Source organism: Salvia hispanica, chromosome 6 (genome assembly GCF_029641045.1).
Source record: "Salvia hispanica isolate PSC_SH4W2 chromosome 6, Shi_PSC_v1, whole genome shotgun sequence".
In the NCBI taxonomy this organism is placed as follows: Eukaryota; Viridiplantae; Streptophyta; class Magnoliopsida; order Lamiales; family Lamiaceae; genus Salvia; species Salvia hispanica.
Window position 1 is genome coordinate 23134341 of NC_142697.1, and position 22427 is coordinate 23156767.

At 41.1% G+C, this 22427-nt stretch overlaps 6 protein-coding genes across 7 annotated transcripts; 3 read left to right on the forward strand and 3 right to left on the reverse strand.

Annotated features, from left to right (window-relative positions):
- Positions 1-321: 321 nt before the first annotated feature.
- LOC125205000 (nucleolar GTP-binding protein 1-like) lies at positions 322-3449 on the forward strand. 2 transcript variants are annotated; one of them, XM_048103777.2, is made up of 3 exons: positions 322-428; positions 928-2977; positions 3246-3449. In XM_048103777.2, the coding sequence occupies exon 2, from the start codon at positions 943-945 to the stop codon at positions 2965-2967; it is 2025 nt and encodes a 674-aa protein (XP_047959734.1). In that variant the 5' UTR covers positions 322-428; positions 928-942; the 3' UTR covers positions 2968-2977; positions 3246-3449. The 2 variants fall into 2 exon arrangements, with proteins under 2 accessions (XP_047959734.1, XP_088918162.1); XM_089062036.1 differs by having other exon boundaries at positions 371-507.
- A 130-nt stretch (positions 3450-3579) lies between these two features.
- Positions 3580-5531, forward strand: LOC125205003 (Putative thiol-disulfide oxidoreductase DCC). The gene is made up of 3 exons (XM_048103784.2): positions 3580-4560; positions 4859-5026; positions 5101-5531. The coding sequence occupies exons 1-3, from the start codon at positions 4350-4352 to the stop codon at positions 5325-5327; spliced, it is 606 nt and encodes a 201-aa protein (XP_047959741.1). The 5' UTR covers positions 3580-4349; the 3' UTR covers positions 5328-5531.
- Positions 5457-6906, reverse strand: PRIN2 (Serine/Threonine-kinase). Its single transcript, XM_048103785.2, has 3 exons — positions 6609-6906; positions 6417-6512; positions 5457-5823 (listed from the first exon to the last, which is right to left on the reverse strand). Exons 1-3 carry the CDS (start codon positions 6834-6836, stop codon positions 5638-5640), a joined length of 510 nt encoding a protein of 169 aa, XP_047959742.1. The 5' UTR covers positions 6837-6906; the 3' UTR covers positions 5457-5637.
- Positions 6907-8136: 1230 nt separating this feature from the next.
- Positions 8137-12454, reverse strand: POL{LAMBDA} (DNA polymerase lambda (POLL)). Its single transcript, XM_048103778.2, has 14 exons — positions 12279-12454; positions 12078-12215; positions 11348-11698; positions 11089-11182; positions 10858-10988; positions 10649-10711; positions 10206-10385; positions 10070-10123; positions 9599-9687; positions 9252-9342; positions 9081-9161; positions 8823-8890; positions 8591-8675; positions 8137-8387 (listed from the first exon to the last, which is right to left on the reverse strand). The coding sequence occupies exons 1-14, from the start codon at positions 12387-12389 to the stop codon at positions 8289-8291; spliced, it is 1635 nt and encodes a 544-aa protein (XP_047959735.1). The 5' UTR covers positions 12390-12454; the 3' UTR covers positions 8137-8288.
- A 121-nt stretch (positions 12455-12575) lies between these two features.
- On the forward strand, positions 12576-15963 carry EMB3108 (DEA(D/H)-box RNA helicase family protein). Its single transcript, XM_048104558.2, has 8 exons — positions 12576-12934; positions 13308-13583; positions 13664-13786; positions 13873-14306; positions 14568-14892; positions 15098-15250; positions 15417-15468; positions 15578-15963. Exons 1-8 carry the CDS (start codon positions 12620-12622, stop codon positions 15628-15630), a joined length of 1731 nt encoding a protein of 576 aa, XP_047960515.1. The 5' UTR covers positions 12576-12619; the 3' UTR covers positions 15631-15963.
- UGT74B1 (UDP-glucosyl transferase 74B1) lies at positions 15964-17623 on the reverse strand. Its single transcript, XM_048104560.2, has 2 exons — positions 16883-17623; positions 15964-16788 (listed from the first exon to the last, which is right to left on the reverse strand). The coding sequence occupies exons 1-2, from the start codon at positions 17531-17533 to the stop codon at positions 16057-16059; spliced, it is 1383 nt and encodes a 460-aa protein (XP_047960517.1). The 5' UTR covers positions 17534-17623; the 3' UTR covers positions 15964-16056.
- Between the last annotated feature and the right edge of the window lie 4804 nt (positions 17624-22427).

Below are 22427 nucleotides of genomic sequence, written 5' to 3' on the forward strand. Positions count from 1 at the left end.
AAATTTTTGTGGGTTTCACATGTCTGCAATTTTGGTTTTAGGAGAAACTAAAAGCACATGTTTTGTGGAATGGAATATGAATTTTAGAGAAAAAAATCATTGAGAGGAAACTGCTTGGGTATGAATAATGTCGATGGAGAATTAGATTTGCAGAGCGCTCAGGACATCTCTCCTTTATCAATTTAAATAAACAATTAAAACATCTAATTACGATATTATGAAAAATAAGATTAAAGTTATTTAATACTATCAAATGAAATGATAGTTGATGTATAAATTGCAATGATATTTTAATTGAGGAATAAAATGCAAAACCTACTACTAGTATAAAATAGAGGCCCAGCCCATTAGGTTGCTGCCTCACCTTAACTTACTCTCTTCTTCTTGCCGCCATTGTTGCTGAGGCCGCCACACCATCTCCAAACACCGTAAGATCCTCACTCCTCTCGCTTTTTCTTCTTGGTTTCCAGGAATAAGTCTTCCTGTTTGGTTTCTACGCTGCTCAAGGTTGTTTTTAGTTTAATTTGAATTGCTGTTTTTATACTTTTATTGAAAATTTAATTTTTGTTTGATGTTTCATTTATGTAAGTGAAATCAGTTGATATTACTCCGTATTCAATTTCGGTGAGCCTTATTGCAACAAATTGAAATTACCTGGCCAGGTTATAGTGATTGTTCTGTGTCTAGCTGATTTTCCGTTGCTTCTTTTTGTTTTTAATTGGTTGGTAATCCATGCCTCGATGGTTATTTTTGCTGCAGTTGTGTGTCAAGTCGTATTTATCCGTGAGAGAGTGGTATAAGCTGATTTTATTCTGCAAGTTTACTCATTTTTATTATTGCTTCTGTTTGTGTTATTTGCTATATCAATTAGCTTGTTTTGTTTTGTTTGTCTGGTGATTTGAATTCTCATAATGTTATGTTGTTTAGGATAAAGAGTAAGCCATGGTTCAGTACAATTTCAAGAAGATTACTGTTGTCCCCACGGGGAAGGAGTTCATCGATATTATTCTTTCTCGTACACAACGCCGAACCCCAACCCAAGTGCACAAGGGATATGCCATTTCGCGTCTTCGGCAGTTTTATATGCGCAAGGTGAAGTTCACCCAGCAGAATTTTCACGAAAAGCTGTCAACAATTATCGATGATTTCCCCCGGCTGAATGACATCCACCCTTTCTATGGTGATTTGCTGCATGTTCTTTATAACAAAGACCATTACAAGCTTGCTCTGGGCCAAATTAATACTGCAAGGAACCTGATTGGAAAGATTGCCAAGGACTATGTCAGGCTATTGAAGTATGGGGATTCTCTCTATCGCTGTAAGTCTCTGAAGGTTGCTGCCCTTGGGCGTATGTGTACTGTTATCAAAAGGGTTACCCCTAGTTTAGCTTATCTCGAGCAGATAAGACAGCACATGGCTAGGTTGCCTTCTATTGATCCGAATACTAGAACTGTGCTGATCTGTGGGTACCCCAATGTTGGAAAGAGTTCATTCATGAACAAGATCACGAGAGCCGAAGTTGATGTACAACCATATGCTTTCACCACAAAGTCATTGTTTGTTGGTCATACAGACTACAAATATCTGAGGTATCAAGTGATTGACACTCCTGGGATTTTGGATCGTCCGTTTGAAGATCGGAATATCATTGAGATGTGCAGCATTACAGCTCTTGCACATCTTAGAGCAGCTGTGCTGTTTTTCCTTGATATCTCTGGTTCTTGTGGATATAGCATTGCTCAGCAGGCTGCTCTTTTCGATAGCATCAAGTCTTTGTTCATGAACAAACCCCTGATTATCGTCTGCAACAAGACTGACTTGCAGGCATTGGAAGGGCTTTCTGAGGATGATATGAAACTGGTCATGGAGATGAAGTCGGAAGCTATGAAAACTCTAGTAGGCCAAGGGGGTGAGGCAACTGATGGCAGTAATGTACTCTTGACTATGAGTACTTTGACTGAGGAAGGAGTAATAGCTGTAAAGAATGCTGCTTGCGAGAGGCTATTGGATCAACGGGTGGAACAGAAAATGAAGTCCAAAAAGCTGAATGACTGTCTGAACCGATTCCATGTTGCCATGCCTAAGCCGCGTGATCAGAAGGAAAGGCCTGCTTGTATTCCCCAGGCTGTTTTGGAAGCCAAAGCTAAGCAAGCTGAGGTTGATGCTGAGAAGGAGGAGAGGAAGCTGGAGAGAGATCTTGAAAATGAGAATGGAGGTGCTGGTGTGTACTCTGCTAGCTTGAAAAAGCGCTATATTCTTGCGCATGATGAATGGAAAGAGGACATCATCCCAGAGATTCTTGATGGGCACAATGTGGCGGACTTCCTCGACCCGGATATATTAATGAGACTTGAGGAGTTGGAGCGAGAAGAAGGTGTCCTCCAAGGACTGGAGGAAGATGATGATTTTGAGATGGACGGGGCTGAGCTGACCCCTGAAGAACAGGCTGCACTTACAGAGATCAGGAAGAAGAAGAGTTTACTTATCCAACAGCATAGAATTAAAAAGAGTACTGCCGAGAGCCGACCAACTGTTCCCAGAAAATTCGATAAAGATAAAAAGTTCACATCTGAAAGAATGGGGAGACAGCTATCTTCCCTTGGACTTGATCCATCGATGGCTATTGACCGAGCTCGCAGCAAATCTAGGGGCCGCAAGAGGGAGAGGTCCACTGATGGAGTAGAGTCTATGGATGTTGATGGTGATAAACAAAACAAGAAAATGCGGTTGAAGTCAAGATCTATGTCTAGGTCAAGGTCTATGTCCAGACCACCGGGTGAAGTTGTACCAGGGGAGGGCTTTAAAGATTCTGCTCAGAAAAAGAAGGCTATTAAGATTGCTAAAAGTTCAAGCAAAAACAGGAACAAGGAGGCTCGTAGAGGAGAAGCAGACAGAGTCATACCAACTCTCAAACCTAAACATTTGTTTTCCGGCAAAAGATCAACTGGCAAAACAGACAGACGCTAGTAAAATCAAGGTAAATATTAGCTCAATGATATCTACTAATTTCTCGCATTCTCTATGTTGCTAAGCCAAAATATTATGCTATTGTTCATTTCATCATCCTTTTGGTCTTTCATTGAAACTGTCTGTTCATTTGTAGACTTCATATTATTATTGTGTTACACTGTTATTCCTGTTTCTAATTTTTGTGAAATGCAAGTGTGTTCTTGTATTCTTGGACGTCCTTGTTATCAATGCTCACCCAAAAATCTGAAACTTATTTTCTCTCATGTCTGATGCAGATCATCTTTGCTGCTGTATGGTGCTGCTGTGGGACTCAAGTTGTGGTGGCTAGTGTTTCAGTCTAGATGTTTGTTTTGGTTTAACCCCATATGTTGGAACATGTTTTATTTTACTCAATTTTGGCCCGAAGTGTTTTATTGTTCATGGATGCATTTTGATAACTCTTGTTATAGTAAAAGCATATGAATTTTGTTTGTTTGTTATTCGATTAGTGGAGTTTATAAGTGAATAGTTTGTATGCAGCTGGCCGAGGTGATTGGCTCAAGTAATGCTTCTCACCAAGTTAACAGCTGCACATATCACAAAATAATGGTATCAACAACCAGCTCTTGTCTCCCTCAGTTTCGCGGTCAAGATAGAGAGTGCCGTACATGTCTTCAATTTTGATTTTCTATTTTTTTTAAAAATATTATTTGCATACCACTACTCTAATACTCTTTATTTGTTTTGGTAAACATAAATTGGTGTTTGGTGTCTAAATTTATGGTACTTGTCACATATATTTGTTATGGAGAAAATTGGATTAAACCACTGTTTCAGTACTGTTTGTATTTCGTTTGAACCTTTTCGATTATTGCAAGGTTTTAAATCATTTTACAACTTTTGTCCATGAAAATAATTATTTTTTCTTTTTTTTGGATAGTTTATTAAAATTAGTCTTTATCTATTTATGATAAATTTTTCATCTATAATGAGTTTTATTTTGTACTAATAATATTTTAATCACTTTAATTTCTTCAATTTTTACTTTATCAAGGAGTATGTGTTAAAATATGTAAAAACTTTTGATTTGGATGGAGGTAGTGTTTATTTCATGAAATGATAATATAGTAATTTTAAATCATACATATGCAAACGTTAATAACCAGGCAAGAAAGATGAAATCTGAAAAATTATTAGTAAGAGTTTAGAGAGGGAGTGTTATAGTAGTAGCAGTATTTGATTTGAGTGAGAAGATATAGAAAATACGTTTCTTGTCGAATTTGTTGGAGTTGGGCCCTACTTGCGTGCGAGGCAGTAGGAGTATAAAAAGTGCACCGCCTTGGAGCGTAAGAAAGCATAATAGGGACGACGGTTTCTCTCTCAACATCCAAAATCAAGTGATGGCGGCGCTGTTGAGGCGACCGGCTCTCACCCTAACCCGAACCTGCTCCACTGCATTTTCGGAGCCGTTTAGCTATCGCGGCTATGCGACGCGTGCACCTCCGGCGGAGCTACTTGACCATGCCGCGCCAACCCTGGTTGCCACGCTGCCGGTCAACATTGAGCGTCGTGTGGTCCTGTACGACGGCGTTTGCCACCTTTGTCACGCCGGTACATTTTTGTCGAAATATAGCTATGCAGTCTCTGATCTATGCTTATTATTTTGTTGCGTCTTATAATTCCAGATTTTCCCCTTCTTTCTCTCGATTTTGGGGGTTTATCTGTGTGTTTTTCTACATTTCGGTGATATTTGTGCTGTTTCATCGTTTAATCGCGCATGTAGAGAGGTTTCGTTGTACATTTTCCCTAAACCCTAAGAATCTCAAAATTAGCATGTGCTATGTTCTTTCTGGTGAGTGTATTTCATTTTCTGAAGCAATATTTCCCTTGAATTCTATCAATATTGTAGGAGTGAAATGGATCATAAAGGCCGACAAGGATAGGAAAATAAGTTTCTGTTGTGTGCAATCAAAAGCAGCTGAACCTTACTTGAGCCTATGCAGAGTGAAGCGTAAAGACGTTCTTCGTCGCTTCCTGTTCGTTGAGGGCCCCAATTCATACCACCAAGGCTCTGCTGGTAATCGCTTGTCCACAGCCAAGTAGCATCAAATGAAGCATAATGTTGGCTGATGATACTTTTTTTGTGTGCAGCTGCTTTAAGGGTTTGCTCATACTTGCCCCTGCCTTACTCTGCCTTGAGTTCTCTCATGGTTATTCCGGCTCCGTTGAGGGATGCTGTCTATGACTATGTGGCAAAGCGGCGCTATGACTGGTACGGAAAAGGAGATGACTGCCTGGTCCTCAACGAAATTGAGCTGCTCGAACGCTTTGTCGACTGGGAAGAGCTTCTGGAGCGCAGCAAATCCAAACAAGAATGAGGCTCCTTTTGGGACATAATGTGAATATGTTGTTCTTCCACTGGACACAATTCCACAACCTTGTGTGTGTGGTGTTTTTGGTTTGATGTTTAGTGAAATTTGAAACCGTCACAAGGGAGCTGATCATGCTAGCATCTTCAATATGATGGTTCTTGAATTTAGATGAAATAAATCAATGTTTCTAGATATTCTGAACTACTTTCATTTCTCAAATAGTACAAATATAGTTGGATTGACATAAGTTGAGGCGTTCTATGCTGTAGGATAACTTCACTTTTTGGCTAACTATTCTACAAATAAGATTTGAATTCTAGGTGCTAGTCCATTCTTTCCAGTCTTTGTCTACATGAGCTTGTGCCCATTTTATGGCTGCTCGGGCAGCCTGCGGTCCTCCGGGCAAGCCCTTTTCGTTGATGGTATCCGCCATATCAATGAAAGGAAGCACCAAGAGTGTTCCTGGACCACCATACTCGGAGTGCAAGAAGTTATCGAATATCTATTACAAGTGAAACACTACACATTCAGCGGTTGCAACAGTCTTCATACAAACAAAAATAGATGTTTTGAATATAGATTTCTGATATCTGATGTTCAGCATGAATATAATCCTCTGTTTTTAAGTCAACCATTATTTGAACTCCATCCCAACCACCAACTGAACTTTCAAAGAGTGAAATACTACTCCACAATTCTACTAGTATATCCCAAGGTGGCGTTCGGTTGCCATGACTAATAATCATGAGACTATTGATCTAGAATTAAGTTGTAGGATTATTTTAGTTGGAGGAGAGAGGCTATGACTAATTATCATGAGACTATCCATCTAAGATTAAGTTGTGGGGGTTAATCTTATGAACCAAACATGATACATATTTAATCATGAGATTTAGTCTTGCCAATCGAACACCCCCTAAGAAAACCGCTTTCTAAAATTCAACATTACAACAGCAAACAATCATCAAGAATATGCATTAACGCTGCAAGTTAAATCCTCCCTATTAGTCCTAATTTGCTAATACAGCATGATAAAATTAGCATTGAAATCCCAATTCATTATTGAAAGAGAAGTAAAGAGATTGGGGGAAGTACCTCAGTACAGACTCCAACAACTTCATCTAGGGAATCTCCAAACATATCTTTCTTGGCCAACTTCTTCTGCAAATGGGACTTAAACTTTTCAGTCTCCTGGCGAAAGAGAGAGAGATTCATTATCAGACAACTGAAATTGCAAAACATAAAAGGCGGACGAAGCAAGTAAAAAGGGAAAAGAATAAAGCTGACGGATTCAGCGAATTCGGGAATTGGGTCGGGGAATTTGTACTCCTTTTCAGCTCTGCAAATGAGGTTTGATTTGGTGGTCTTGAGAAGCAGAGGAGGAGTTTTAGGTTTGGACTTGGTAGTGGATGAGGAAGCCAAATTAATGGAAAATAAGAGATTTGACGGCGGGAGGAAAGAGGCAACAAGTGAGGGAGCGGGAGCTGCTGCTGCTCTACATATGCCACAAGCCATTCTCTTATCTTCACCGCTTCGAATAAACTGGGGTTTTGGTTTCTCTATTTCTTCAGTATCTAAGGGTTTATCTGCACATTCCTGAATATTGTATTAGTAGTAACATTTTTCGTCGCAGGGCAAAATAGTCATTTTATACAATTATGAAGATATGCTCCCACCTCCCACCGTCCGCCATTAGGAGTCCCATTTGTTATCAGCACAGGTTTTAGAGCATCCACAGTGGATGCCCCAGTGATTGCCACATCAGCACGCCTTATTTTTATGCAATGGTGGAGCCCTATTAAATGCCCTATCTATTATCCATTTTTCATTTCAATTTTATTTTGTATTTTATTTTATTTTTAATTACTACAATACCAAAATATATTATACTCCCTCCGTCTCCGATTAAGAGTCACACTTTTCCATTTCGGTTCGTCCCCAATTAAGAGTCACACTTTATTTTTACCATAAATGGTAGTAGGTCCCACATTCCACTAACTCACTTCACTCACATTTTATTATAAAATCAATATAAAAAAGTGGGTCTCACATTCCACTAACTTTTTCAACCAACTTTTCTTTACATTTCTTAAAACCCGTGCCTGGTCAAACTGTGACTGCTAATGGGGGACGGAGGGAGTATTAAACACCACAAATGCAAAAAAAAATAAAATACATTACTTAATTAAAAAAAACTACATTACTTAATTAAAAAAAAAACTACATCATACGTGGCTAAAAAAAACTACTATTAGTATGCCTTGAATTCGTATAGTTTGCCGCTAGCCGAACGGGGGTCGACGCTGCATAGCATGTTTCTGTTTTAGGACTTAATTTTGTATTGAGTTGAATTAGGGTTTCAAGAATTTTTTTTTAAAAAAAAGCAAAAAATGCATGGATCGGGCTCGGGCGCGAGGCTGCATTGGATGCCCGATCGGGCTCGAGATCAGGGCGACCGATCTCTCGGTCGTTGTCGGGCGCGCCCGACGCCTGCAATGGGTGCCTGACGACGCCCGAGCCCGATCTCGACTGATCGGGCGTGAAATCGGGCACCCATTGTGGATGCTCGAAAGAAATGTTAAGAAAAGTGGATGAAAAATAGTTAGTGGAATACAGGTCCCACTTGTATATATTAGTTTTAAATTAAATGGGAATGAAATGAATTAGTGGAAGGTGAGACTCTATTACCATTTATGGTAAAAGTGAACCGGAACTTCTATTCGCGGACGGACTAAAATAGAAAAACAGGACTCCTATTCGCGGACGGAGGGAGTAGTTTGAGGATTTGAATAGAAAAACACAACTCAAATTTAAATGAATTACAAAAATGCGACGCGACAAGTATATTACTATAAGATTACTTATACACAAATGTTTAAACCGACGAAACACAAAATCGGAAGATTCAACATCTGTACATACATACAAATGGTTTACATTGATAATTAGAGTGGTTAGCATAGAATTTCATAAATTCCTTTGATTGGGCTCCAGCCATGGGAACCCAAGGAAATCAAACACTTGTTTTTCAGTTGCAAACTTCAAACTTGCGCTGCCTTTGCTTCCCTGAATTCAAAACATTATTAGTATATTAGTAGTATTTTCACAATTCACCACACTATATATATAAGGGTCGTCTAGTTTGGGTGATTAGATGTGAGCCTAGTTATCTATGCAAATCAAACATTTATTAAGTTGGATTATTTTATCAATCATGTCTTATCACTCAAACCAGATGCCATGTATAGAAAATGATGACAATATCATACCCTTTTTTCCCCTGAACTATGAGTTGCAGGGAACAATCCTGTGTCATCAAGCCTGAATCCCTTTGATTCTGCTAATATTCTCAGCCTGTTCAAACATAATCAAAACCAACAATTGTAGTAAAATAAAGAGGAGAGTTCAGCACCACCACATAAAAATATAACCAACTCTAGGCAGAACGAAAGGCCCTAAGCTTTTCGAACATGGCACTAAATAATTTGCAAATGGGCACACCTCCTGTTCAGCACATCGTTCCCTGTCCATGCTATTAATCCAAATGCATATATATCCCTTGGGTAAACCTACAGACGAGAAACAAAATTAGGATGCAGAATCTCCATGGTTATTTTATGTGATCATTTCTTAATCAGCAAAATAAGATAAAGAGTCTTGGGTAAATACTTATACATGATGACCTCAATCGTTTCTGGTAAGCATTTTATATAGTTCATTGGAATAGTATCCTGTTTTTGATGCAAAACATCAACACACCTTCAAATCTATGCGATGTCGCAACTCTCGACCAGGATAGGTGCAAAGACCAAAATATGTATCCACTCCAGAATCTGTACCCTGAGCTCACAGATGAAATCCAAATGAGAATCCTTCATATTAGGTAGTTTTCCAAACTATTAACAGATGCGGAAAATGAAACAAAATTACCTCCTCACTGTGAATACTGAAGACCAAATCCTCTCTTAAGAAGTTAATATCCTTGAGACGCTCTACATATTTTGTAAGAAAACCTATATGACTGGAGACGAAGAAGACTGAGTCTGTCTGTTCATGAAAAAGCTAAAAAGAGTATATGATAACGTATACAGAATTATCCTCCCCTTAATTTCAAATAGAAATTACTAGAGATGAATATGCTTTACTAAAATTCCTTTTCCTTCCCCATTTCCATTTCAAATGAAAGAAATAGCTCAAGGAACTACAAATAATTAGTTCAATATACGAAGCCAATACAAACAATATACTGAAGCTATATAGTAATTGTGATACATCACCTTTTCCCATCAGGGTGTGTGATCACAATATCCATATCCCCACAAGAAGCCTTCCCACGTCTGTATGATCCTCCACAAACAATGTCTGCCTGTGGAAACATAGGACCACGAGAAAAAAGATTTGAGAGGAGTTGTCACATATTAACTCCTAAACTTCTTCCAGATTTGACTGGTGTGACTAAGAAGGCAAAACTAAACTTGATAATTGCATCAAAAAATTGACCTGTGGGAATGATATCAGAAAACAATATGAAACCGCAGCAAGCATATCTGCATCTAATGTCTCATTAAAAAAAATTAACCAACTTGGTGATGGTGGCCTAAATTTCACTGGTACACGTTGAGTGTATCCCTAGTTGGCGTTCAAAAACTACTCAAGAGGAAAATTGAGACTGCGCTTTTTCTTATAAATCCCATTTAGCACATAACTGTGAGCTTTCAAAGTTAAATCAGCAGCTGAGATTCTCTCACCCCGGGCAATATCTCTTCTGCAATTTTCTTTAAAAGACTCTCCATCTCCTGAACCTAAATGGTGAATAATAAGGATAATATCACGTTCTTTGAATGGAAATATTGATAAACTAATTTAAAAAGACAGAGAGCCAACCTCGTGGCGCGGAATCCTGGTCTTGATGTCATCAAAGTATTTTAAGCCTAACCTTTGGGCATTAGTTAATGATTCCTCATTTTCAAGATCATCTAGGGTTCTGTGTCCTTTATCATAAAGTTTTGATGCAGTTGTAGGTCCAATGCCCCATACTTCTCCAAATAAACTGATTGAGCGTACCTGAGAAGAAATAAGATCATACTAGTATCTGGCAGAATAAGCAATGATCATTGGTTTGGAATGTAGGAAGAAACCTATGGTCTTTGCAGTCTAGAATCCTAATCCCTAAAGGAAAACTGTGTTAATATGCACTTATTGCATCCTTTTTCTGTACTGACATGAAAACCAATTAGCAAATCTGTTTTCCTGCACATCCAACGAAGCCAAAATACAGCAGAACATTTTGGAACCTCTCTGCCATGTTTCAGGAAAAAATGTGTTACCTTCTCATCCTTCTCAAAGTGCTCCAATTTGGATAGCCTTCCAGTATTCACTATTTCCTGAATCTGTGATTATGCAGTTGAGGATCACCAAAATAAGGCTATAGCCAAGAAATAAGCTATCAATTATCTCTTAATCTCAGATAAGATGGCTCAAAATCAGACAGAAGAGAAAATGAGTAAGATATCAACATGATGACAAAAGTGCTTACATGATCCTGGAGAGACTTTCCAATACCAGGTAAATGTTTGACCTGGTCTGCACTTTCAATTTTGAAAGGCAATTTTTCAATAACTGGAATAGCCTTGTAATAACTAAATGACCTACGATCTTCACCTAGAGCTGTCATAGTGTCATGAAGCATAGGTAATAAAGTCAGCTTTAAAATATACTAGAAAAATCATTCACTGGTGACAAACACTGTCTGACGAATAATCTTAACCTCTGTAAATGTCGATAAGCTTTCCAAATATCTCGGTTATATTCCTGTTCATATCAGGAGGGCTATACAATGACGATGCATCGCATGAGGAAACCTGATTACGAATGAAACAATGGTTACATAAAAAAGAAACAGTATCTTCTGTGTTTTTCTCATTATAACAGAATTATTGTCTCTTCCAAATGTTCATGTAAAAGAAAGCAACACAATGGCAAGCAAATCCCACGCACAGACACAGGACAGAATGTCAAGAACTTACGTCTCTATTTACACTATCCAAACTCAGACTGGTGACTTGTGGGCTTATAGGGCCAGACGATTGAGACAGACTGCTAGCATTATCACATTTTGAATAATAATATATAGCAGATTCCACTGAAAGCCTAGGCCTTTCTTCAGATTCAACTGTTTTAGAATTGGAACAGGTCTTGATCTTCTTTGATGGCAATTGGTCTTCATTACTTAAATTTGCATCGGTATGCTTCAGATTCTTGTCACTAGCCTTGCTAGCATAATCCTCGGCAGCGTCCTCCGAGAAAACATATGAATCTTCAGACACCTTTTCTCCTGATTTCAAGCAGTCCTCTATCCACTGATAGTTCAAAATTTTCTGTTCAGGGCCCATCAAATCATACCCAAGTTAATCAGACGAGTAAATGCAGAAACAAAACTATAAGATCATATCATCATCTTAAAGTATTTACATAAACAACTTAAAAGCAGCAGGAAATACTAAAGTGTTACAAATACTAAACAGTCATTTCTGGAAAAAATGTAACTGCATGCGACCTAAACTAAGAAAACAAGCAATTGCAAACAACAAACAACAAACAATCATAAAATTATGGCCACACAAACAACAAACACTGACAAATTCTTTGCAATTGCAATTTACAGCAAGCAATCACCATCGAAACAAAACAATTAACCCATCAATTGCACAGCAAGCATCGGATACAGAAGAGTTTAAGCGATAATCACACACTTACTCCTTTGAATCGCTTCAGATTCTGGGCACCAACTTTTTTGAGAAGCGAATCCGAGTTCGCGGCAAAAATGTGTGTAACCCTTTTGGAGAAAATGTCCTCAATCTTAGCCCCCAACTGCTCCAGCTTTTGCTTCCAAATCTAAAAAACTAGCGACGTCTTCAAAAGTAAAAATTTGGGCAACTAAAAGAAAGTGGAGAAAACCTGAAGGCGACGCGCTTGAACTCCGGTTTCAATAAGGAAGACGGAGATTCCAGAAAATATCCCGTTAGGATCAGACGGCGGAGATGATTTCTTCTTAGCCTTTGGCGCCATTTTGTTTGTGGTTAGCTTTTTTCGCTCTGGAAGAAGTCGTTCACTTGAAGATTGAAGCTTGCTGTAAACGGAAACAGAGAAGGGTATAACGGTCAAATCCTCAAAAGAACAAGCTTGGGGCCCAATTTCAGCCCAGCAATTTCAAGTTTTCAACCCTTGTAAAAAGAAAAGGGAAAAATATAACACTGTAAAACCCAAGCAAAACCCATCAATCGTCATCCGGAGAGAAAATGCTTCTGCAGCGTTCAATTTCAGCGCTAAATACTTGCAGAATTTCATTACACTCGCCGAGGATTTTCTCATTTCCGGCGAGCAACCTCTCTTTACTATCACTCCCACCGCCCTATTTTTCCAGTCTCAGCAGTTATCGCCAGCTCAAGTCCCATAAACTCCGGGGCTTCGCCACAAACGCCGACGACGAAAACGGCAGCGCCGCCGACACGTTTTTGGCAGAGGAAGGCGTTTCCTGGACTTCTCTCGGCGTCTCCGATTCCATCTCACGCGCTCTCGCTAATGTTGGGCTCCCTAGACCGTCTTTAGTCCAGGTTAGTACCTCTCTAGTTTTTGGGTTTTGGTTAATCATTTCCTTCAATTTGTTTCTTCTTTACATTTTTCCTTTCTGGGATGTTTAAAGTTTTGGTTTTTTTCGTTGGTGGAGTTGGAATTGCTCACTGATTTAGACATAGGATTGAATGTAACTCTTATTAGTTAGAAATCTTAATCAATTTACACAACACATATTGGCTTTCTTTCTAGAGATCATAATTAATATTCACAACACATACAATAATGATGAAACCTTGAAACAAAATCGCCTTAGTTTTCTGCAAATATAATGCTTTTTTGTGTATATTCTATACTTGCTACGCGGGGATACTGTTAAATCGTGGGGGAGTTAACATATTAGTTGGGATTCAGGCGGCCTGTGTTCCAGCCATTCTCTCTGGAGATGATGTGGTGGTTGCAGCAGAGACAGGGAGTGGTAAAACTCATGGCTACTTAGTTCCTATAATTCATAAAGTATACAGCAACTTGGATGCATTGCACGATCCGAAACTGAAAAGGCATCAACATGTTTCTCTTGTTCTATGCCCTAATGTAATGCTTTGTGAGCAAGTGGTTCGCATGGCGAATTCCCTCCTTGATGGTGCAGGAGAGCCACTTCTAAAAGCGGCAGCTGTTTGTGGCCGTCAGGTACATGGTGGTTGTGGCAAACAGTTTCTCTTATGTAGCATTTGGCCTCCAGATGCTTATTGATGATCTACTGGCTGCAGGGGTTGATAGTTAAAGATCCTGATATAATAGTGTCGACGCCAGTAGCACTTCTAAACTATCTTTATGCCATCGACCCAGAAAGGCGTAAACGTACTGATTTTATACGAGGCGTAAAATATGTGGTAATTTTCAGTTGTTGATTGTGGACTTAACATTGCTATAGTATCCAAGTTCGCTAAATTAGTTATCTATGCCGATATGCATTTAGGTATTTGATGAAGCAGACTTGCTGCTCTGTGGGAGTTTCCAGAACCAAGTGATTCGTCTCATAAATATGCTTCGTTTTGATGAGAAGCAGTTATCTAGGTTCAAAGATGCAGATGCCGGGGCTCAGGATCCTTTGTCTGTTTCCGCGGATGCTTCTGATACAGAAGAAGAAGAAGATTTTCCGGAAGATTTTGACTTGGAGGAAGCTGAAGATGGTGATGAGAAAACTATTGACGAGCCTAACACCGAGCCCAGGAAAAGAACCTGGAAAGACTGGATGAGAGTGAGGAAAATATATGAACGGAGTAAGCAATACATTTTTGTAGCAGCCACCCTTCCTCTGAATGGAAAGAGGACTGCTGGAGGAACGTTGAAGCGGATGTTTCCAGAGGCAAACTGGGTTAATGGGAGTTATCTCCATCACCATAATCCAAGGTTTTTTTCTCTTAACTAATTGTCACTCAGTTGATTCAGTGTCTTATTTTATTTTTATCTAATCCACTTTAAAATACTAGCACTACCGATTCTACAATTCAAATACTGTTCCAATGGATTAAGAAATGCATTGTTTGCCCTGTGATTAAGAACCTATATCATGCCTCCTTTCATTGCTTTATTTTATTCTGAGATATGAATTCAATGTAGCCTTAAATTTGCCTGCTAGTTCACCTGTTCATTACAATCTTTCTCCTGTAGGTTGGAGCAAAAGTGGATTGAAGTGAACGTAGATACACAGGTAGATGTGCTGATAAATGCTGTAAAAAATGGATATAAAACCAATACGGATTCTTCCTCTGGAGTAGTTTGGACCATGGTGTTTGCCAACACTGTTGAAGCTGCTGAAGCTGTTGCTAACATTTTGGTGGGAGCTGGTATTAGGTGTGTACGGTATCATAGAGACATCTCTCTGGAGGAGAGGACAGAGAATCTGGTTGATTTCCAGCAGAATGGTGGTGTTTTTGTATGCACTGATGCTGCTGCTCGTGGACTTGACGTACCAAATGTGTCACATGTTATTCAGGTGTCTCTTTCAACTTGTTCACTTTATATGTTTTAAAGCCAATGTTTGATATTTGTTTCAAACTGGTGGTAATTTCTGTTACACACTAATTAATGTGATTCTGTTAATTCCATCTAGCCATGTAAGATATTCAATGCGATTTAATTTCTGTAATCAATGTGATTCTTTACTTTAGCCTGATCTTGCCATATTTATTTCGTTGTAGGCAGAGTTTGCTAGTTCTGCTGTAGACTTTTTGCACAGAGTTGGAAGAACAGCCAGAGCTGGTCAGCCTGGCCTTGTCACAAGTCTTTATACAGAATCAAATCGGGAGCTCGTTGCTTCAGTTCGTCAGGCTGAGGAACTTAGTATGCCTGTGGTAATTTTTACAACTTACTGCTATTGATGTGATAAGAAACTGTGATATGGTCCATCCACAACCCTTGCTTGATCTAAACATCAAATGGATTTCAAATAATGAAAATAGTTTGGTACTGTAATATTCCCATCTTAGACTGCAGTAACCAGCTTTCGTATGGTTGCAGGAGAAGGCATTTAGTAGAAAGAGAAGCTTCCGGAAAAAGCTCAAGAAGAGAGGTAACTTACCATATTCATCTTGTGATCACATTGACAACAAAGTGAAGGAGCAATATCTTTTTTTTTAAGTATATTTTTCAACACTAAAGCAAATTCCTCTTCACATCAGGTTTAGCTCAGCGAGATGGTGCATCATCAGTGTCGCGGCCAATCCCAGCGTAGGCTACTTGGTGTCTAGAGCAGCTGTATAAAGCCCTTGATGTCTTGAAAAGATTGTAAAGCCATCCCTCCCCAGGGTTATCGAGAGCCCTAAGTCAAAAAATGGGCACCATCTCACCATATGTAGGCTGTGCTTGCAGTTACTCCCTCTAATTCAGTGTGTTTTAGTTCCCTCTTTCATTCTTGTGAGAGAAGGAAAGGCCATCGCGGTGGATCATACCAAGCAAGTTCATATTCTTTTTTCTCACTGTTGTGTATGAATTATGATAGCATTACAATATGGGCTTGTTGGAAAAGTGACAACAAATTAATAAGTAACTTTTGATTCCATTTAAATAGTATCTTAAGAGAGTGTATTATTTATTGAAATAAATGAAGCACCCAAAGTTTGGTCATTTAGTAGTGCTTTCACTGTCTGTCTGTCTGTCTCTAGTTTTGTACAGCAATCTTCAATTTCATGACAAATTCATTAATGGCAGTGTCTGAGGTACCCCCTTCATCAGTTGCTTCAATAGCCAGCTCCCTCCATTTCCTTGCATTGCTCCTCATCTTCACTCTACTCTCTCCTTCCATCACCTCTTTGAAACAATAAAGCAGCTCCTCTCTCCCAGCAACCCCAAACTCATCCTCCTTAGCCCTAACCCCCACCCCCCATATCTCCTCTATGAACTTGGCATCCGTCACCTGGTCCGACCACTGGGGCAGCGCCACCATCGGCACCCCCAGCGCCAGCCCCTCCAGAGTCGAGTTCCACCCACAGTGCGTCACAAAGCAGCCAATCGCCGGATGCGCCAGCATCTCCAGCTGATTGCACCACGACACGATCAGCCCCTTCCCCTTTACGGACTCTGCGAATCCAGCCGGGAGCTTTTCGCGCTCGGTCTCCCTGACCACCCAGAGGAAGTAGGAGGCGCTCGACTTCACCGCCCACGCCATCTCCTCCATCTGTTTGGACGTCAGCGAAACCATGCTCCCGAATGAGACGTAGATCACCGATTCGCGTGGCTTGGTGTTGAGCCAGGCCGCGCATTGCTCGCTTAGCGGCTTCCATAGGCTCGCGCCGTACCCCTTGTCCCCTTCGATTCGCCCATCCAGATACGCCGACGGCACCATCGGCCCCACCAGCTTCGCCGGCCAATTCTTCTCCGCGCTTTTCACCTCCTTTTTTTGTCAACACACAAACCATACCAATTAGTTATGGTTAATTCAATCTACACACACCGATTTGCACTAAATCTAATTAGAATGCAAGTACCTGTCGTTCTAGTTGGTGGAAAGTGTTGGCGAAGACGAAATCGGCATTTTGGAGATTGGAAAACTGGCTCAATTTCATAGCTAAGTAAGCAGGGTAGCTACTAGGGTTCCTGATGAAGGTGGGGACGTCGCAGGCGTTCAAAGGCGGCAGTCCGGGCAAAATCAGAGGCGCATCATGATGGACATTCACCGGCAGCGTAATCGTGCCGCCGCAGATGTGGCTGAAGATGGCGCAGACGGCGGCGGAGTTGGTGAAGAAGGCCGCGGCCATGGCGCCGTGGCGGTGGGCGACGTCGAGCGCCCAGGGGAAGAAGGCGTCGTAGATGACGCAAGTAACGGGGGAACCGGCGGATTTGTAGGAGTGGAGGAGTTTGGCTAGGGATTTGGAGCCGTGGTCTCGGATTGAGGTGAGGTAGTCGCCTTGCTTGCCCGCTTTGGCGAAGTCGGTGCCGTCGAAGCCGTCGGAGATCGGGGCGACGGCGACGGCGGCGGAGGCGTGGATGGACTGCATGGTGTTGGCGGTGGTGGCGAGGGTGGCACGGACGCCCTTGGCGGCGAGGCGCTTGGCGAATTGGAGGAGGGGGTTGATGTGGCCTTGGCTGGGATACGGGATGACTATGACGTGAGCTAATTGGTGGTTAGATGTCTCCATTTTGGGGGGTTTGTATTTGGCTTGGGCCTTGGTGAGAGGGATGATCGGCTTTCATCTTTATTTATAGGCGCCAATGCCATCACACCGACTAAACCATTTTCATTTATTGCATACTGCCGACCTCTTCTATACCTTCTATTTTTGAGTTCACTTTTGATGCCGAAACGTGTCATAGTGCTGCATGGAATATTACCTGTAATTGTATAAACTGCAATGAGGAGTATGTCATTTCAATGAAATTATAACTGTTGACAAATCGACTCAATAAGTAATTCAGTCTGAGAAAGGAAATACTCCCCCTGCCCACTTCAGGATTCTCGCATTTCATTAACCTTATTTTATTATAAAATTAATTCATGTTCATAAAAATTTAACTTACATTTCAATTGAAACTTTTAAATTGGGATTGAGGAAAACTAAATGAAATGCTATTTAATAACTCATTCTATGTTATTGATAAGGCTAATTTCATGCATTGGTTATGTAGTGAAAAACATCACATTTCTGCTGGATCTAACAAGTTTTGTTAAGCCAGGTGTGTGTGTAGCGCTAGATCCAGGAGATGCTGGAGGAGGATATCTAGCGAGGAGCAGGAACGGAATCACGAGGAAAAGCTAGAGGAAGGAAGCCAAAAGCTGAGGGCAATCAAGTCAATCAATACCTCGCTGGGCCCCACCTCGAAGCTTATAAATAAAGGAGTGCGCAACAAGAATGGCAGATCGGTTACACTCCACACACAGTCACGCTCTTAGCACACACACTAGGGATATGGGAAATTTGGGGTGGTTTTCGTTTTCAGGAGTCTCGTATCAGTGCACCACCGTCCCTTGAGGGCGAAGAAACAATTGTTCTCTTAATTTCTGTTTACTACTCTGTTCCGTCTCGAACTTCACTTTTGGAAGTCGAGCTTGCTGTTTTTGTTGCTGAATCAGTTTATCCGTTCTATTTACATTTGATTTGCTTTGATGAAGTTAGATTTCGTGTTGATTATTATGATGCTTGCTATTTTGGTTTGTTTATTTGAGATGTTCTCTTGAATTTGTTGCTGAATATTTTAGGAGATTCGAGAATCGTGGTATTGAAGTTGTGTTCGGTTGGATTTTTGTTCGGATGCTTGGATCCGGAGTGGATTTAGCATCCGAAGTGTGGATCTGAACAGGGGAGGTGAAATTTGTGCATGAGATTATGGGGATTTTGTTCTGCTTGGTTTGCTTCGTCTAGTAGTGTGATTTCCGTCGTTGTTTCGTTTACCGTTAAAATTATGTTTCCAATCTACATCTGAGTTTGTTTTTCTCGATCTCTGCATTTATTTGTGTTCGTTGAAGAAGATGAAGTCATTTTCAGTTGATGCTTTAGTTAGTTAGGCTGCAGATTCGATTCTGTCCGTACTTACCTTTTTCAGAGTTTGGTCCCCACTTGTTTTAATCTCCTTGGTCTAGAGATGTTCGTAGAAGTCCCAGATCTAGTAGTTGATTTGATTTAGTTCTTATACATAATTCATTTTTTGCCTAGATCTAGCAGTTAGCATAGCATACTTTATTTCCAAATTCACTTAGTTAAATTCCTCAACCCAAAATATGCGTGGCAGCAGCCAACCCAAAAATAGTTTCCAAATCTCTATGCATGTACTATACGAGTCCATCTCTGTGGGATCGATCCCTACTTCCCTGTGCTAGTTTAGTATCTGTGGTTGAGGGTTTTGAAGGTTTGCTTGCGTACCAACGACCAGACTTCCAGTCTTGTGAGTCTCTAGACCTTGTGATCTAGTTGATTTACTGGATCTAGGAAGTGTGTAATTAGAAATTGATAGGATACAGCAAGCAAGAAAATCAACTCTTCAAATGGCGCCGTTGCCGGGGATGGATGGCGTAGTTTGTTTATGTGTTTAGAGATTTGGTGTAAATAGTTTTAATCTTTTGAATTTCGCTTTTGGCAGTTTATGAGCAAGGGCTCAAGGTCAGGAATCTGGAGCAACCCATCTTGGTCAAGGAACGTGCAGTTGAAGTGGCAAGTTAAGGAATCAACATCCGCCATAACTACCAGATCGGGGTTGTCAACTGTAGATCCATTTCCGTTTGAATCAGGGAGTGAAGAAGAGTGGAATTCATCGGGGAAAGAGGATTCACGGTCGTCGTCAGAAACTGAGCATTCGGAAAGGGAGGAAGAGGAGTCTGTAATGGCAAACTTAGTGGACCTAGACCCAGAGATTGGTTCGCTAACTGCACATCTCGACGGAGAGCCAGCTCATGCCATAGTGTCAAATCAACGTCAGCGGTCTATTGAGATCAAGACGAATGTGCTGGGCGTTTTACCTACATTCTCTGGACGGAGGAATGAGTGTCCTTATGAGTTTTTGAACGAGTTTAGTAAGCTATGTAGCATCCAGAAAAGGCCTAACGAAACTACCGAGGAGGACTATCGCCTGCGAGCGATTCCATTTGCATTGAAAGGAGAGGCAAACACTTGGTTGCTGAGGCTTCCACCTGACTCGATCACCACATGGAGGGATTTCAAATTGGAGTTCCTGGACTATTTCTTTCCGTCCAATAAGACAAACGCTTTGAAAAAAGAAATTCAAGAGTGTAAGCAGGACTACGATGAATCTTTAAGCCAATATTGGTCTCGGTTTAAAGGCCTGCTTGACGCTTGCCCAAATCACAGGATGACGGAGGCTGAAACATTTTATCTATTCTACGAAGGGGCAAATCCTGAGTCCAAGGACTTAATGAATTCCTCGAGCGGGGGGAATTTCACCAAGAATAAGGCAAGCGAGGCACGCGAGATTCTGGGAAGATTAATCGACGCGAAGAAGGCGTATGACTGCCCGCGTGCTATCATGAGGAGAAGCTCCGCGAACACAGTTAAGGAACGAGAAGGAGAAGAGGTTAGAGACAGAATAGATCGACTGGAGAAGGCACTGCTAAATGCCATTGAAAAGAAAAATACCCCTGGGTCGACTGATAAGGAAAAAAACCCAGGTCAAGAGGAACATCAGCTTCAATTTTACAATAATCCCTCACTCGATGGAGATTTCCAAGCTCAAGTGAATGCAATGGGGAATTGGAATCAAAGTAATCAAAATACCAACTGGAACCAGTGGAAGATTAAGGAGGCACCATGGAGGGACAATCCTTGTTTCAGATGGGCTGAAGGGAACCAACAACCACAGTCACAACACCCAGGTCCAGCGGAGAACCAGCAGACATGGCCCAGCCGGAATCAGGAAGGACCACAGCATAATTCTAACTGGGCAGGGAAGCAGCAAGAGGGGCTGAACAACTGGAATTTCCGTAACCAAGGGGATCAGCATAACTGGAACAACAGGAACCAGAGCAACCAAGGGAATTCTTATGTGCCACCGCATCAGAGGAACAATTCAGGAAACAATCAAAATTTCCAACAGAGTCACCCAGGTCCAGCAACCCAGTACAACAATAATCAAGGAGGTCAGGGAAATTTTCGCCAGAACCAGGTGGTTGGAACCAATCAAAATCAAGGATTTAATCCCAGTTCAATTCAAGGTTTCCGACCACAGCGGAATCTTGATGACATGGTGCATGACCTGGTAAATTTCCAACAACACATGCAGAATAACATGCAGGCTAATAATGACGTGGTGCACAAAATTCAAGATGCCCAGCAGGAGCAGAAGTCTGCCATGGACATGTTGGCAAAGCAGATGTCCCAGTTGGCCACGTCGCTGAACGAAATGCGGGGAAATGAAGGGAAATTGCCTGCCACTGTCAAACCACCAGACCGAGCAAATATTAGTCAAATTACCTTGAGATCGGGGAAAGGCTATGAAGGACCGAAGCAAGTGATAAACGAGGAGACACCCTCACAGATGAACGGAGAAAAGGGGAATCAGAAGTCTCGAGGAGATGATCCTGGACTCAGAGAAATTCCTATACAGGATGACCTCCAGGAGGGAGATTTAAGGGGATCTATGCCTCGACTAAGTGACCCATTTTTCCTTGATCCAGAACCTGAGTTGGAACTTAAAGAGGGAAGCAGGGAGACAGGTGCAGCCCCAGCAGGGAGTTCCACGAATGCAGTAAAGCGACCCAAACCATTCCCATATCGAGGAGAAGCCAAGAAAAAGAAAGATGATACTGAGGACCTTGTGGAAATATTTAGTAAGCTGGAGATTAACCTACCCTTTTTGCAGGCTCTGAAAATACCCACCTTCAGCAAGTTCATCAAGGAATTCATAGCAGGAAAAACCAAACCTGATGGGAAGATTGTTATAGGAGAAAATGTATCCGCCGTGATACAAAAGAGGAGGATGCCGTCAAAGTGTACAGATCCAGGTATGTTCACTCTTCCTATTTCTATAGGTGATATTAAAATTGAGCATGCCATGTGTGATCTAGGTGCTTCGATAAATGTCCTACCGCTGTCAATATATAAAAAATTGGTGGGAGTCAGTTTGGTCGATACTAAAGTAGTGATTCAGTTGGCCGATAGAACATGCATATCGCCTGAGGGAGTATTGGAAAATGTCATAGTCAGAGTGCATGATTTCCTATACCCAGCTGATTTTCATGTGATAAAAATGAGGGGTAATGAATCTGCTGAGTCTAGTGGGGTGTTACTGGGGAGACCCTTCCTTCGCACCGCGAAGACTGTTATTGATGTGTTTGATGGAACCATATGCCTGGACTATCATGGGGAGAAATACACCTTCAACATTGAAGAAGCTATGAAAAAACCGCTTGATGTTGAAAACTTGCATGTTGTAGATGTAATTAACCCCCTAGTCCAAGAATATCTTGAGACTGAACTAATGCAGGAACAGTTTGACAATTCGGAGCTGAGCCAGACTGTAGAAAAGGAGGTGACAGGATGGTGTGAAACTTTTTTCACACAGGACTTGACAGATGATCAGATCAAT